The sequence below is a fragment of the Mesoplodon mirus genome (genome assembly GCF_964341445.2).
Source record: "Mesoplodon mirus genome assembly, chromosome: 4".
Classification (NCBI taxonomy): Eukaryota; Metazoa; Chordata; class Mammalia; order Artiodactyla; family Ziphiidae; genus Mesoplodon; species Mesoplodon mirus.
This window is the reverse complement of record NC_138979.1, coordinates 40,399,787-40,416,560: the sequence shown is the minus strand read 5'-3', so window position 1 is coordinate 40,416,560 and position 16,774 is coordinate 40,399,787. Positions and strand designations below refer to the sequence as shown.

Sequence of the window (16,774 nt, the reverse complement as noted above, 5' to 3'; positions counted from 1 at the left end):
AGGTTGGGTTCCAGTATAAACATGCCTCAAGTTCTTGAAACTTTCTGATGAGGATTCTCCCTGTCCTTATTTTTCCACAATATCTATCCCCATGGAGATCAGGCTGACTATGATAGCATCTATCCCATGCCTGCACCACTGTCACTGACAAAAGGAAACAACTAGATTTCAATATTACAAGGAAGTGAAATCACATTTAGGAGACCCCTGGAAACTGCTCTCAGAAAGAGGATATTATTTTTTTGGCATGTCAAGGGAGGGAGATATTTATATCCCATTGATTCCCCTCCAGCGAATAAAACACAACCAATTACCTATTTTGGTCTCACTGAACATCTTCTTCACATTTTCCTGAGTGTTATAATGTCTGTTTTATAATATAAACTGTGTTTATCTCCTCTAAGGATATAGGACAATATAGACTTATTTTGCAGCAGGTAAAATTCTGGCTAGACATAACTGAGAACTTCCCACTTCTAAAGGGTGTTATGAATTAGAAAGAAAAATATAGATAAATCTCTCACTAATGATAGCTTCCCTTTACCACAGCTGGAGGGGATAAGGGGGAGCCAGTGGAATCCCAGGAGATGCACCGGAATAGAGCAAGCAAACCATCTGTCGGGAATGATTTTGAAGCTGTTCTGCCTGGGGCCACAGGGGTGAAGTAGATGACATTTAAGGCTCCTTCCAGCTTCATGTTTCTTTAAAATTGAGTGATTTGGCATTTGTTCATCTGTTTTTAACACTCTAGGGATGCAGAATGGACTAGGTGGCCTAAAATATGCATTTGTAAAAAATCCATCCTGACCCTCCATTTCACTGTTATTCTTTTTCAAGTTTACAATACAAAACGGATAGAGGCTTTGAGTTCCCAGGCCCTAGCCTTGAGTTCACCTTTCCCAGCCCCACTAATTCCAATGGCTTCTCTTCCACACTCCACTGCTAACCCCACAGCAAACAGCCTTTTTGTCTCTTCCCTGTACCATTGCCATGGCTTTAGTGGCCTCGGGTCCCAGCCGTCTCTCCTACACACCACTGCCTGATGACTGGTCCTCACAGAGCCTCATTTACACTAAAACAGATGACAAACTTCCCATGACTGTCCTTCAGCTACCCACGTCAGAACAGCTGGCCTTTCAAGAGCCGCCATAGTGGTCCCATCCTTCATTTACAAACATCCTTCCATGCATCTTTCATGTATCCTCAGGTTCGGCTGGTTGAGTGACACACTGTTCCAGATCACTCTCCTGGTTTGCCTATTTCAAAGCTATCTTTATTCCTCCTAAAATTCAACCCACTGACTGCCTCAAGATCCAAATCATCCCTCTAATTACATGGGCTTTTGAAATTGGTAACCCTATTGTGTTATGGTGGAATTACAAATTTTCATCCTGTTTTATATTCCCTATGAAAATTTCATTTCCTTGGGAATACAGATCGCATTCTCTTCATCCTTGCACATAGTCAGGGAATTGTATTGAATCCTGTCCCCAGCACATGGATCTTCTCAATGGCTAGGGGATTTGGCACAAGGGGAAATAAACCAGGAAATAAACCAAGTTTAGCAAATGTACAAAGTGGATCACTCATCCTAAGGCTGTATAAAGGCTCTAACACTGACTTGTTGCTGGAGAATCTCAAGGTCTCGAACACATCGCCAACCCTCTCCAAGGCTTAACTATAAAACGGAGGCCAATAATATCTGACCTGGAAGATTTCAGAAGACCCTCTTCCTTTCCCAGTAGAGCACTAAGAAGCTGGTGAGAAAGTGCAAAGCCCCACAGTCAGCATGAGTAAAATGAGCATGTCTCCTCCAGCTGGTTTTGGTGTGAGGGCTTACATGATCAAGCAGGGAGCCCCAGGAGACAGGAGAATCAGACGGGATTCAAGAGCAGAGTTACTCATCCACTGATTCTCTGCTGCTACTATTCTGGTTGTCACCTCTGTCACTGTTAGGTGTAGCTGGAACACATAAGATCTGCCCTAGATCTTAACTGGGGAGCCTATTGAAGGGATCCCGATGCTTGGCCCTGCAGGGCATGGAAGCCCTTCCACAAAAGTGATGCCTATTCAGGCTCCTCTTGGTCTGGCCTAATCCACTTCCTGCCTAACTCTGAATTCCCATTCTGACTCCATTCATTCTTTCATGCATTTGTTCATATGTTTATTGGGTGTCTGCCAAGTTCTAGGTCCTGTGCCGGGCACGGAGGATGGCAGAGTGAACAGGAAGGTGCACTCCTGGCCCTCTGCATCAGTAGGATCAGAGCACCAATCTCTTCCACCCCCATTCTTCCTGTATCAGCATACCACCTCCCCTCCAAATCAAAACATCTGAAAACATTTCTATTCTGGAATCCCAACCTCCTCTTCTTCAGGACTTTCTTTAATTCCAGATTTGAGCCCTAAACTCTTAGTGTTGTCTGATATTCTGAGAAAGATATAATGGTACCAAAACCTCACGCTTGTCAAAGCCAGGTTAAAGGCAGTCTCAGAAGTGTATGAGTCAGTGACCCATACAAGGAAAAGGGATCTGTCATGGGGCATAGTCTTAAGAAGTGCGAACAAATTGCTCTGGCACTCACTCTGGTGCAGAGATGTTTGTTTTCTCTCTGTAAATATGTAACAGGAAATTAGGCAGTTCACCTTTGTACCTCATTTTCATGTCATTTGTTCATGAGCCAGATGGCAGCTCTTTGTTTTAAAAAATTAAAAAGGAAAGAATAGAAGGAGGAGTTTATCTCCACCTCCCCCCTGCCCTCCTATACACACCCTGGAATCTACACTGGGCAGATGAGCGCGCATGTGCACACACACATACACACACACACACACACACGCCTGAATTATCTGCATTTAGCTGTGTTAGGTACCAGAAATCAGCAAACTCCTAGGCCCAACAGATTTCAGTAACGTATGGTAGCCGAGAGGTGCAAACGTGTCCCGGGTGTCAGCTTGCAAAGAGGATCCTTCAGCGTTCTTGCTATCTAATAAATCACTGCATTCCCCCAGAGTCTCAGCCGGTGTACCAAACAACAAAAATCTTTCATAAATCACCTGAACATGGACTTAGCTCTAAGATTCATGAGCAAGACCATATAAACACAGACCAGAAGAACAGGCAAGTACTGATGACCCAGTATTTCTAGTTAAGTTGAAACCTTGGGGAGGAAATTTTCCAGAGGTGGTCAACATAAAGACTCTGCTTCTTTGGGGCAGCTACACGATCCCAGTTTATTTTCAGTGGTCAGGAGGTCCTTCCCTCTGACCCAAGAATTACATGTGGAAATAAGATTATCCCTGAGGTTCTCCTGCCTTGGGTGTGAAGGGGACTAAGGAAAATAAACAATAGTTTATCCAGTAAGTAGTGTATTCCAGGCTCTTTACACAGATCAACTTGCTTAACATCAAAAATAACCTGATTGAGAGACCATGTTTGTCCTCATTTGAAAAACGGGGAAATTAAATAGAGGTTTCAGGAAAGCACATTGAGGTCCCATGGCTGTTAATGGCAGTGTTAGGATGTGAACATAGGTAACATTGGGCCCAAATACAGAACTCCCTTGTCACCTTGATGTCTTCCAATATGGATAATAAGACTTCACAGTTTATTACTGATATGACCTCAGGCAAGTCTACTTCTGCCTTTTGTTTTACAGAAGGTGAGGGAGGGTATGGGGCTGTGTACACATGACAACCTTGTGAGCACCTGTACTGAACATGAAGATATGACACAAGCTGCTCTTTGAATATGCAGAGTATAATATCTACCCACCATGAGTGGATATGCAGTTCTCTGATGGTGCATTGTGTTTTTACTGCAATAGCTATCCGTTTTTGTTTTTGTTTTAAGTTTTTGGCTGCACCCCATGGCATGTGGGATCTTAGTTCCCCAACCAGGGATCGAACCCATGCTTCCTGCATTGGAAGGCAGAGTCTTAACCACTGGACTGCCAGGTAAGTCCCAGCTATCCTTTTTTTATTTTATACTTCCTTGGGACCAAAGACACACATTTTCAAGCCAGCTGGCCTCTGCTTATACCTGGCTTAGAACTCATGAAAAGGGAACTGCAGATACCTGGTATGTGAACATCTTCCCACCTCCCTCTCCCATCCTTGAATTCCAATCTGCCCTGGAGCCCACAGAAACGAGATGGATTTACTCCTTGTAGCTCTCCCAGGTATAAAGAGAAACAGTTCACAACTGTTCAAGTCAGGGCACAGCAGGATCGTTTGGAGATGTAATCTTTTTTTTCTTCTCTCTTTTAAATCAAAATCAAGAAATATTAACTGCACTCCTTGAAGCAAGCTTAAAGTTGAGTTTGCACACATTCTGGTCAGATATTGTTTCCCAACACCCTGGTAAAGCCAGTGGAGACCAGATTGGTATGATCAAACATCTGCCTCACACAGAAAAACAATGATCCATCCCTTGCTTTTATCAACAACAACATAAATCTGAGCTCAGCCAGACAGGCCAGCAAACCCCATTATGCAGAGTGCAGAGGCAATTAAATGGTGCCAGCTCCAGCTAGACTCAAGAAATCTATGACCCATGGGCCCTTAGTAACCACACTGATGCCTCTCTTGGAAATGACTGAAAAAAAAAAATTGGTCTAGATGCGAAAGAAAGACTCCACTTTGATATTTCCTGGCAGGTGTGCCCTGCCCATCTGTCTGTGCCTACTGCTACATCATGCTCCTTTTTCCATATCTAGGGATGTTGGACTGGGCAGGTAGCTAGAGAAACTGCCCAGTTTTCTGCAGACTTTCTACCTTCGCTACTGTTTGGTCTACTTTGCTTCATATTCTCATGATGGTCGATCATCTGCCATCTTTTGGTTGTACCATGAACTCATCCATTTTTAGCCACAAAAGGAACTTCTCAAATATTCCATTTTTCTCCAGGTTATGGCTAAAATAAAGTGTTTTGAGTGATCGTCTGGGCAATGTTGTCTAGGTAAAGCCATCAAGAGCATCCAGACAGAATTGATTTACAGATGCTAACCCCAAACCCCCAGCCTCCTGACCCACCATGCTCAGGTCAAAAAGACATATATCTAGGTCTTTTGATTCACAATATGATCATTCATTCTGTACAAAGAAGATGAGGGAAATGGCTGCCATGCCTCTCAACCTCCAAAACATTGCCCCACCCTCTCCTTATACACCATCCAAACACCTTACCCATTCAAAGACCCCAAAGTAAATCTTCCAAACATCTGAGGCATCTGCCTCCCAATCAACTTGCAGAAGTTATCCTATCTCTGTATACAGGTTGCAACCCATATTTCTCCTTTTGGGAATAAATGTCACTCATACCCACCCGTCCTTTCCCTGGTAATAATAACATTGTCAGAACCACTCTCTGGTCCATGGGAAGATGATTTCCAAATACAAAGGGGGAGCAAAATAAGACACCTATTAATATAAAGTAGACACTTTTATAGAGGTAAAATTGAACGTGATATCTCCTCTCACAATCAAAAAGCTTTTCCTAAGGCCCACCTGTACCTCTCTCCAAAGTTGGCAATGAGAACCTGCTTCCTTCCCTCATCTTTCCTACGCCATTTGGATAATTCTGCTCAGCAATATGTTAACCATTTTTGCTATTTTATGTTGGGTTCTGACTTCTTATCAAGATCTACCTTTGAAAACAAGCCTATAAGCTCACCAAATAATGTTAAAGAATAGAATGTGTCATGGGTGAGGCTGGATAGGGAACTGAGTTGAAAGATGTTAAAATGTAGCACCAAGTTGAGCTTGTCCATGTGTGCATTTGGGGATATATGTGTGTGTGTGTGTGTGTGTGTGTGTGTGTGTGTCTGTTTGCATGAAGAATGAGTATTGATGGAAGTAAGAACACAGTGCATTATGTCATTGCAGTGTAAGGATACAGTCAAGTATCCCTATCCAGGTGGAAGGGAGGAGTGAGCTACCCAGAGAATAATTAACAGGTATGTTGAGATGCAGGAGTGGCCAAAGGATAAGCATCAAGTGTGTATCTGGGCACAGATGTGTATATGTGTGCTCCGGAGTAACAGGGTTAATGGACAATGACAAAGACATGTGAGAAGGCACTAGCTCTGCCACGGATTGCTGCATCTGGAGAAGCCACCTTACCCTGTAGTAATCAGTGCTGTAGACATCTCTGGACATGCCGAAGTCTCCGATCTTCACCAGTAGGTTAGCTCCAACCAGGCAGTTCCTGGTGGCCAGGTCCCGGTGCACAAAATGCTGGGAGGCCAGGTACACCATGCCAGAGGCAATCTGACTGGCAATGTGGAGCATTTGAGAGAGCCCCAGCTCTCCTTTTGCCTGGCGTGGCTGCCCGTCCACAAGGATCATTGCATCTGGCCCATGGGCCCTGTGGGGTTAGGGGGAGAAGGGAGGGGGCAGAGAGAATTAAGGAGATCAAGGGGAAATGTCTTCTTGAGTTCCTGTTCTCTGGAATGCACCACAGAAATGAATGAGATCTCTTCTCAGTCTACTTATGGACTATTTCTATCTACCCAAAATTATATTCTGTGAGTATGGATATGGTCAAACTCTACAACCAGATTCCCAACTAAGATGACAGCAGACATGCTTTAACCAATCAGGGACTGAACCTACTCTTGAATATGTTATGGTTATCCAGGGGCTTCCCAGCTTCTTGATGTCTACTACAGAACAATTAATAAAACGATTAACTCTTACACAGCCCTTACTATGTTCCACACACTGCTCTAAGTATCTTAAATATTATATATTAATTCACTCAATCTTCCCACCCCAATTTTGAAGATAAGGAAACTGAGGCACGAAATGATCAGATCACTTGGTCAAAGTCACAGAGGTCCCACAGTGGCCACATGGGTGACATGTAGCTCTGGAAGAGAGTTCTGAACTTTAAGCTTCCAGAGGGCTTGTTAAATACAATTCCTGGGCCCCTACGATTCTGATTGGCTAGGCAGAGCTCATTCATTTGCATTTCCCAGTGCTGATGCTTCCAGGGCTGATACAGTCTACATTTCGGGTAGCAACGCTCTTCAGTCTACCTCCTAACCTCTCCACCACACTGTCTAGGATTGGATAACTTCTGTTAATGGCAAGATGGGATGAAGAGACCCTGTGACCCTGAGGCAGAGACTTGGGCAGCCACAGCACCTACTCCATCCCAAATCATGGCCCAGATTTGTTATCCTAACAACTTGCCCTGTCATATCAGTCACTTTTAGTGTTCACTCTTTTCTCTAGAAAGCCCAGTCAGCTGTAATCACACCCAGGGCCCTTATTTATGAAGTTGTGAGCCAAGGAGCCCTGGTGTACAATGACACCTCAGCCTGTCTTACTGCTTCTCCAGTTTCCACTGAAAGGTACCATTAAATATAACATGTTCATTTTATTATCTCCTGTGGGCTCTGCCTACCTCATGCCTCCAAAGGAGAACTACTACATCAGCTCACAAGGAAGAGGGATCAGCAGGCAAGCCACATTCCCACTTACCAGGAGAGTACACTGCAGCCTGCCCCTAAAACGCACCAACTGGGAGATGCAAGAGCAGGAAGGGCCTTCTTCTCTCTTTTTCTTTTTCTTCCTGTTCCCTTAGAGCGGGCATGACAGTGGTACGGAGTGGCACTCAGGACCTCTCTTTAGCCTCGCTGGTGGCACTTGGGGCTGAAGGCACCACTGAATCTATGGGGAGGGCTTGATGGAAAATGGACCATGTCCCTCTGACCTCAGGGAAATGGAAGCACAGGAAGATCCCGAGTCCTGAGAAAGGATGCTGCCCATATTAGAAACTACCATGGTTCACAGTTCTGATAAAATAATAATTGTAATACTTTTAATCGTAGCTACCATTGACTGAACACCTAGCTACATGGGAAACTTGTCCAGGCCTTATACAAATATAGTCATTGAATACTCATAACAACAAACATGTGAAGCAGTTATGAATAGTCTCATTTTCCAGGAGAGAGAATTAAGGGTTAATAACTTGCTCCAGGTTACATCACTAAGACGTATTCAGAATATGAACCCAAGTCTGTCTTACGCTAAGGACTCAATTCTTCAGGAAAGGAGTAAATTTCACTGTGAAACCGAGTTCAGGAAGTTTAGAAAAGCCTATAGATACTTTCCAATTCCTCTAGGGCCAATTTTGGAAACCTGCTACCAACCCTTTCCATTCCCTTCTCAAAACACCACAGCACTCAGTTGAATGTCCCACTTCAAGGAGATGCTCATCAAGGTTTGGGGAGTGTGCTAGAGTTTGCCATAACCCACATCTGAGCTCTGGAAATCTCATTCTCAGCAGTGGAATCGCACCCTAAAAGCGTCCAGGACCCGAGTGTTCAATGTGCTTCCTGGGACCCTGGATTCCACAGACGCTCACACATGCCTGCTTCTTTCACATCTGGGCACTACTTGGAGGTAACAGGTATGAGAGGCAGAGAAGTGCTAACTCTGCTCTGTCAGTGAGATGCTATCTTCTCTGGGGAAGGTAGATTTCACATCTCCCAAAACCCCACTGTAACTCCATCCAGAACATCTGCTTGGGGTTTCAGTCTCTTAAAAGTTCCATCAGGAGCCCCTCAAAATCCAGATGATCTTGCTCCAGGCTTGTGGAAACCCTTCTTACAAAAAATCCAATCCTTCTAGAACAGTGCTAGCCAACAGAACTTTCTATTAATGGAAATGTTCTATACTGCACTGCCCAATATTGTAGCCACTAGCCACATGTGGCTATTGAATACTTGAAGTGTGGTTAGTGAGACAGAGGAATTTTTAAATTTTATTTAAATTTAGTTATTGTAAATTTAAATTTAAGTAGCCATATATGGTTACTATACTGGATAGCCCAGTTCTAAGTTTATCTGGGGGAAAATCTGCCCTTGGATTCAACCAACTCTCTCCCAGTGAGTTTGTAACCTTGTACCTTCTTATTCATCATCAAAAAGTCTCTGATAAAAGGTTTTCAGGAGGTGTGGAAGGTGCTAGCCTCACTTTGCTAGTGAGAACATAAGGCACAAAGTCAGAAAGCTATTCACAGCATCAGGGGAAGGGCTGGCCCTAGAATCTTAAAGTTGGAAGTTACAGGCTGGCAGGTCCTTTGATCTCCCTCTTTGGACCCATTTCACACCTGCCTTTCTTCTTAGTCTACCTTAGAATCAGGAAGAAGAGTACAGGTTCCTTTTCATAGCATCCTCAACATCCCCCCCCTAGAAATAAGGGGCAAAGGCCTATATCCACCTGCTCAGGAGGTAATGTAGAAGAATGAAAGGTTGTTTTCATTTCTAATCTCCAGACTGAAGTGTTCAGAGGACCAGTAGGACTTCTGGCTCCAGAGAGAACCCCAGGGGTTCGGTGGGGGTTAGGGGCATGGATGGCCATCCTCGCTTACCTGAGGAACTTGTTCAGATCTCCGTGCTTCATGTATTCAAAGACCATGATGAGGGGGTCCCCATCGCCACACACCCCATAGAACTTGACAATGTGCTCGTGCTGCAGGTTGGTGAGCAGTTCAGCTTCCCTCTGGAAATCCTTCCTGGCCGCCAGGGTGGGATCCTTCAGGGCCTGGAAACAACATGGATACTGGTTTTTAGCAGCTAGAGGTCAGGGGTTTGCCTGTTCCCCTCCTGGGAAGAAAGCTGGTGCCCATAATAAAGACAATGCTGATTCCCAACAAGTAAGATCCTAATCGGCCTTTAAAGACCATGAGGCCAAATCACAATAGCCAGACCTGACTCCTGCTTCCTTCAGCATTTTGAACCTTGTAGAAACAGAAATCAACTTTTTTTTTTTTTTTTTTTGCGGTACGCGGGCCTCCCACTGTTGTGGCCTCTCCCATGGCGGAGCACAGGCTCCGGACGCGCAGGCTCAGCGGCCATGGCTCACGGGCCCAGCCACTCCGCAGCATGTGGGATCTTCCCGGACCGGGGCACGAACCCGCGTCCCCTGCATCAGCAGGCGGACTCCCAACCACTGCGCCACCAGAGAAGCCCAGAAACCAACTTTTTGACACTCACGTCCCATCCCATCCGCCAGCCAGTTATTTCAAACTTTGTTCATCTCAGAGCCCTCGACTTCCTCAGACATCAGTGTGAATGGTAGAGGGAGGGAGCTGGGAGATAGAAGGCCTGACAAAGGCCCATGCCCCCAAGGTTTCCCCAAAGAAATGGTCTCACAGCTAAAATAAACAGTGGGGAACCAGTGCCCCAAATGCTTCATCTTTGTAAATTAGCCTATGCTCACAGCCCATCTGAAATCAGGCTGACAATGTAATTAAGTTTCCTTGCTCTTTCTATTTCTTGATTTTAGATTATGAAAAAGTGTATATTTGCAGAGAAACATGAACACTTTGGCTTCTAGAAGGCACCTGTGTCCTCCATTAGGGGGCTGAAGGAAGTATTGGGGTGTAACTGGGACTACAGCTGTGGGAACAGCAGTTAATGGGCAGAAGGCTTAGGACCCACCCAGGACCAGGACCTGGTAAGGTATCACAAAGTCCCAGGGTAGGATGGGAGGGTGGGCATCTGGTGGCCACAGAAATGTCACAACTTGGCCCCTGTGGGAGTGGGAGATCCGGTGTGAGGGAGAAGCACCAGACCAAGCCACTTGCCCTGGGACCCAGGAAGATAAATGGAAGAGCAATGGTTAAAAGGGGTGTCAGTGAATGTGAACTTTGTAGACCAGAAGGGGAGGATGAGACCAGACCACCTGCAAGGGTCCTTGAACAGGACCTTGAATAGAGCCCAGCAATGACTAACGCAGCCATGCTGGTCACGGTGAATGATGAACTGTGAAGGGAGGGTCATTTCTACAGGAGGAACAGCCTGCACAGTTGAGCTCACATATGTCTTCAGCCTTCCCATCCACCTCATGAGGTCAGAAGGCAAATGGAGCCAAACATCCACTTGCTTCAAATGACAGAGTTTAGTAACCTCAAAAGACAAGACATGAGGCAATGAAGGAATGGGTGTGAAGTTTACACATCATGTTCAGGGTAGTGAAAATCTAGACGCAATTGGTTTGCATTCCCTCTGCCAAGCATCCAGCCTTTTCTGGTTATTTAGGCAGACTAGACTCCCCTGTAAATTATGCTACTCTTGAGAAGCCTCCCAAGCCAGAGATCTTCCTCTTGCCACTGCAATCCCCATTAGCTGAAATCCACGGGGCTGCCTTGGCTTACAGCGCTGCAGGAATGTGAATGTGCAAAAATTGTATCTAAGGGGCCCATCAAACCTCCATCAGTCATTAGCATACATTAGAGATGGTGGACTCATAGCTTTAAAAGGGCCCTAGATATCATGTTTCCACCTGCTCATTTCTGGGGTTGGAAAAACTGAGGCTCAGCCCTCAGTTTCCTCTGGGGATCAGGACACATACACACAACTTGAATGACAGAAGCCAGAGTTTAATTATACCACAGTAATCTCTTGGTGCTGGGCTTCTTGGTGCCACCAAGTTCAATGGCAATGCCTCTAGAGCCATGGTGTCTCAGCCAGCGATCAAGGCCCACTCCAACTTCAACAAGCACCACCTTTCATTCTTTTCAAAATTTGGAGGTTTCACCAAAGAAGTGTTGGATTAAATGATTCTACTCTTGACCAAAATGTTGGAAACTGTCTAATAAAGTTTTCCCATCTTACAGGTGAGAAACCTGAGGTCCAGAACAGGGAAATGATTTGTCAAAGATCATGTAAGAAGCAATAGCTTGAGTGTGGAGCCCAGGATACATTCCTGTCCAGCATACCTGCTTGAGTTAATTTATCAGATGAATTAGTCACTGGTCAGGTCCTCAGGGGAATGGTGGGCACGGAAGTTAAAAGATGTGAAAGGGCAGAGGAGAGGGTCAGGAAAGGTGAGGAGTGTGGGCAGTCAGCAGAATGGCTGCACCCAGCAAGGATACCAGGCCTAGAGGGCAGGCCAAGGCCAGCAGGAAAGTGGGAGGGCCACTGGTCCATTACTGGTTTTTACCAGCTCTGATCTCATGTGCTTTCCACTTCATCTCTGGCTGCCTTCTCAGAAAATCTACCCAATAATAAAGGCATAGTCTGCCGTGTGTCCACATCCAACCAGAACAAAGATGTCTGCAAAGCCTTCTTTCTATGGGTGGAAGAAGGCAGAGACTCATGGTGAGAGGGAGCCTTTCTTGGTGACCCAGCTCCTGAGCTTCATGGGCTGGGGCATGGGTATAGGATGACTGCCAGTGATTTACTTATGTTCATGAAGAATAAAAAGGAAAGAAAAAAAAAAAAAGGAACCCAGCATGGGTGGGATGAGAATACAGAGATTTATGTGAACACTGGATTTATGAGAGGGAAAAGTAGATCAAATTTGGGGCCAGCCAGATGGCCTCTCTCCATCTCTGTAAATCATTCTCTCGCACAGTCCGGATGCCAATGGCAGCCGTTGGATATTTTTCCATTCTCAGCTCTCGAGCAGTCACAGCCATCATTCCCAGGGCTGGCACCCTACTCTGCAGAGCAGATAGGAGTTCCTCATTTGGGAGATGGGGCACAAAACAACTTCTGTCTCTTTTGGTCTTTCCACACCCCTTCTCCTGCCCATTCTCTCTCTACCTTTATGATGGACTTTCCAGCTCTTGGGTTAAACCTGAAGTTCCTATGTAATTGGCAATGGCTCTATTGTGGCAACTGGGGTCCAGAGCTGCAGGTAGCCCAGGTCCCCAGGGATTGATGCAATAGGGACAGAGATGCCAGGAAAAGAATCTTGAGAAGGAAAATCAGCCCAGAGACTCTCGTGCACCTCTCAGCAGAGTCCACGCTCAACCTCTTCGGAGCCGGGAAACTTCAAAATGGGTCACCAGCCAGTGGCATGGGATGGGATGGGTGTTCCTCACAGCTGCCAACTGTTGGTGCAGGAAGACAGGGTTTGCCAAGGAGTCTCTGAAGTCAGGGAGGTTGTGTCCAGGCCCTTCCAGTGGTATCCATAGAGCAAAGAAGAGATCTGGAATTTTCCCTTCTCATCTCCTTCTTTTTCCCCCAAAGTCTAAAAACATTTCCCTTTTTAGTCTCCCCTTTATGTACATCAGGTCTCATGTCCACTCCCAACCCTGGGTTTCAGTGGGGCTGTTTCGTCGGATGGGGGAGAAGCAGTCTAGATGGCAAGAACATTCAAATTTCTCAACAGCTGCCATCTCCTTCCGAGTCACTTCACATCATCATTTCCAGTTCTAGGGGTTTTGCTGCTTTCCATTTTCCTTTTCTTTTATTGGGGTGGAGATATTTCAACGTATGTTCAGCTTCAGATTTTACTAATATACTAAAACCCATTTTAGTACATGTGCAGAGATAAACACATCCATAAACACTAGAGCTTAGTTTTACTTATTTTTTGAATTTTAAATAAATGGAATCATACATATAGTGCTATATATATATATAAAATATATGTATATTTCTATATCTGTCTTTTTTCATTCAACACTGTGTTTTTGAGATTTTTCCAAATTGTTGCATGCAGCTGTAGTTCATTCATTTTCCTTGTTGAAAAGTTTCTCACTGAATGAATATACCACATTTGTTTATCCAAGCTGCTACTGATGGACACTGGGGTTGTTTGCAGCTTTTGGCTGTTATAAAGAATACTTATGAACATTCTAAACACATCTCTTCATGGAAAGATAGATAGAGATAGATAGATAGACAGACAGACAGATAGATACATAGCTGTCAGGTCTAGACCTAGAGTGCAAGTGCTGGGTCACACAGATGCCAATGTTCTAAAATAATTAGACCACTTTATAACAATTAGACCACTTTATATTTCCACCAGAGTATGAAAGTGGCAGTTGCTCCATGTCCTTGTCAGCACTTGGTTTTGTCACTGTTATTTAGCCATTCTGCTTGGTATATAGTGGTATCTCATTATGGTTTAATTTACATATTTCTGATGATTAATTAGGCTGGACACCTTTCTCATAGTCTTATTGGCTATTTGTCTGTCAGAGGAGACACTTGAGCAAGTCTATTGTTTGTCAAATAACTATTTAAAAGTTGCACCACCTATTTAAAAATATCATGAATTACATGCTTTTAATTTCACTCTTACGCTACACATATATACAAATTACACTCTGTCTTGTCCTGCTCTGCGTTTGTTTCATGGGTATTCTCGTGTCTCCCCAACAGACTGCAAGTGTCTTCAGAACAGATGCTGGGATTTCGGCTCTTTGTTTCCACCATAGCAACTGCTGGGCAAAAAAATCTGGCTTTAAAAACCACAACTGTGGGAAAACTTAATTTGGGGTTATACTTGGATGTGTTCTCTGGAAGTCCATAATTACCCTGCATCAACTTGAGAACAAACTCAAGAGGAAGAAGCCTGCAAAAAGGAATACAGTCTAAAGAGGATGAGAAGCAGGAAACACCATTTCTTGGCTGTTCTCCAGAGAAGACAAGCATCTCCTCCAGGGGTTGGTCACTGGGCGGATCCATTGGGAGGCAAATGGTGTAAAATCCTAGAACATTCATCTTCTCAAGCTTCCCAGACCAAAAAGGAGGAAAGGAAACCCTTTTAAAAGGGTGACAACAGAAACACATTTTCTGCATTACCCAATCTGGGTACTGCCCCTTAATGCCAGACCACTCAGCGGGAAACGTTTCCCAGGGTTTAGGCCATCATTTCGTTTACTGCTCAAAGCACAAAAATATTCAGTTCATCCACCAGTCCCCAGATGGATGCCGGAACACCCAGTTGATTAGTGTCATCCTATAAATTAAAATTTTTAGGGCAGGGTAGATTCTAAGTTTAGGGACAAAATTAGAAAGCTTTCCACATCCCTGGTCCAAACTGTTTAAAGACACCCTCACTCATCTGACCATTCCATGTCTATGGAGACACACTGAGCAAGTTTACTCACAGCATATCCAGCAATAATAAGCATTAGCCTTTTATGGGGCAATACTCTAGTTCCTTATTTATTTTCTAGAGCAGAGGTCAACAGACAATGCCCACTTCTGAAAAAAAAAAAAGTATTGGAAGACAGCCACCCCCCCCCACTCATTTATGTATGGTTTAGGCTGCTTTCCCACTACATGGGTAGAGTTGAGTAGCTGTAAGGAAGAGTGTATGGTCCTCAAAACCTAAAATTTTTACTATCTGGCCTAGTATAGGAGAAGTTTGGCAACCCCTGTTCTAGACGGTCAGTGCAAGCTCAGCAGGTCATATGTCGTGTGTCTAAGCACATTCGATAATATCAACATCAAGAATAATGATGTTGATAAAAACAAATAGCAATGAGTCTTTACTAAGCATTTACTGTGTCCCAAGCAGTATACTAAACATTTTTCATATGTTATGTAATTTAATCACCAAAATTTTAAAGAGGAGATATTATATCTCCTATTATACAGCGAAGGAAACTGAGGCTCAGAGAGGTTAAACATCTTGCACAGGGTCACAGAGCTAATCAGTGATGGCCAGGCACCCACCCAGCTCTCTGATTCCTACCCTATGCCTGTAGCCTGCACAGCACTGCCTGCATCCTTGGAGGGCACTTAACCCTCTGCAGACACAACAGACTGTGAATACAGAGACCCCAAAGTCTCAGAAATATGCAACTGCCATCAGGAGGTGGCTCGGTCATGAGCCCTCAGTGCTAAGGATGGACCTTCTGAGGCCCAGGTGAGAGTCCTCGTGGGGAAGGAGGTATCTCCTGCTCTCAGCCCAGAACATCACGCAGAATTCACGCTGGCCTCAGAGGCTTGCCGGTGCACCCACTCCCACAGGGGCCACTCCACAGCCCAGACCTGTGGGTGCCTCAGTGAGGCTACTTGACTCTTGTCTGTGCCAGTCGTGTTCAAAGACGTGTCTAACACTGACTGAGAGAAGCTGCTTCCTGCTGGAGGAAGGTAACTGGTAGTAGCAAAGTTCCTTCTCTCCTGCCCCAAGCAATTCGGCTCCAACTGCAAATCTACAGGGCTGGCTCAGCAATACCAAAGCCCTGTGGTTAACGACCCATCTAAGCAGCTACCAGAAGGCAGGAACCCTCAGACACGCTGCCCCTTGGGGGCTGAACCTGGATCCCACGGGGTACCTAAGAATGTCCTCCAGCCTCACTCACTGTCCTCCCTGTCCTCAGTACCTGACCCCCCAGCCCATCTCCTATGCCCAGTGACGTCTGCTGACTTGAGCAGTGGCTCCCAGGGCCTCTGTGAGCCACCCGCCCAAGAAATGGTCAAATGACTTTCTGGGCAAGAGCAGCACATCCTGCAAAGTCACTGAGGTGGGAGGAGGGCCAGCTGGGGACAGCGGTGAGCCCAGGGCCTCTAAGAATAAAACAAGGGCCCATCAAAGGCATAACTTGTCCCTCTGGCTGCACCGTGGGCACAGCCCCCTTATGTGCTACAGCTCTTGACCTCCGAAGCCAAAGGAAGCTGATTTGAGTCCTAAGGAAACTTCATTGACCTTGGAGCAAGGGCATCTGATTACGTTAGTTTATATCATCTTGATTGCATCTGATAACATTGGTTGATACCATCTTCCAGAATGGAGTGAGTCTCTCTTTCCCTCCCACCCGACCCCAGCCACTCCTCTTCCTTCCTGGGGTCCACATGCCTCTGAGAATTACCTTCACGGCCACGAGCATCTTGTCCTTGGTGGGGCTGAGGTTGTAACACTCGGCCAGGAAGACCTTTCCAAAGGCTCCCTCGCCCAGTTCTCGCTTCAACACGATGTCTCTCCTTTTAATGTGCTGCACGTCTGCAGGAGGGAACAGAGGAGAGCAGCCAAGTCAGTCCCCAGGCACTTGTCCTTCTTGGAGGCTCAG

General features: G+C 45.3%; 1 protein-coding gene across 3 annotated transcripts in view; it reads right to left on the bottom strand.

Moving 5' to 3' along the window:
* Positions 1 to 16,774, bottom strand: part of NTRK3 (neurotrophic receptor tyrosine kinase 3) — a gene marked incomplete at its 3' end in the record, with an annotated part of 369,901 nt that overhangs the window by 35,699 nt on the left and 317,428 nt on the right. For all 3 annotated transcript variants that reach the window (XM_082619630.1, XM_082619631.1, XM_082619632.1), the window contains 3 exons: positions 16,577 to 16,707; positions 9,383 to 9,555; positions 6,121 to 6,364 (listed from right to left, as the gene is read on the bottom strand). In XM_082619630.1, coding sequence (XP_082475756.1) covers positions 6,121 to 6,364; positions 9,383 to 9,555; positions 16,577 to 16,707 — 548 coding nt within the window. The remainder of the gene's footprint in view (positions 1 to 6,120; positions 6,365 to 9,382; positions 9,556 to 16,576; positions 16,708 to 16,774) is intronic.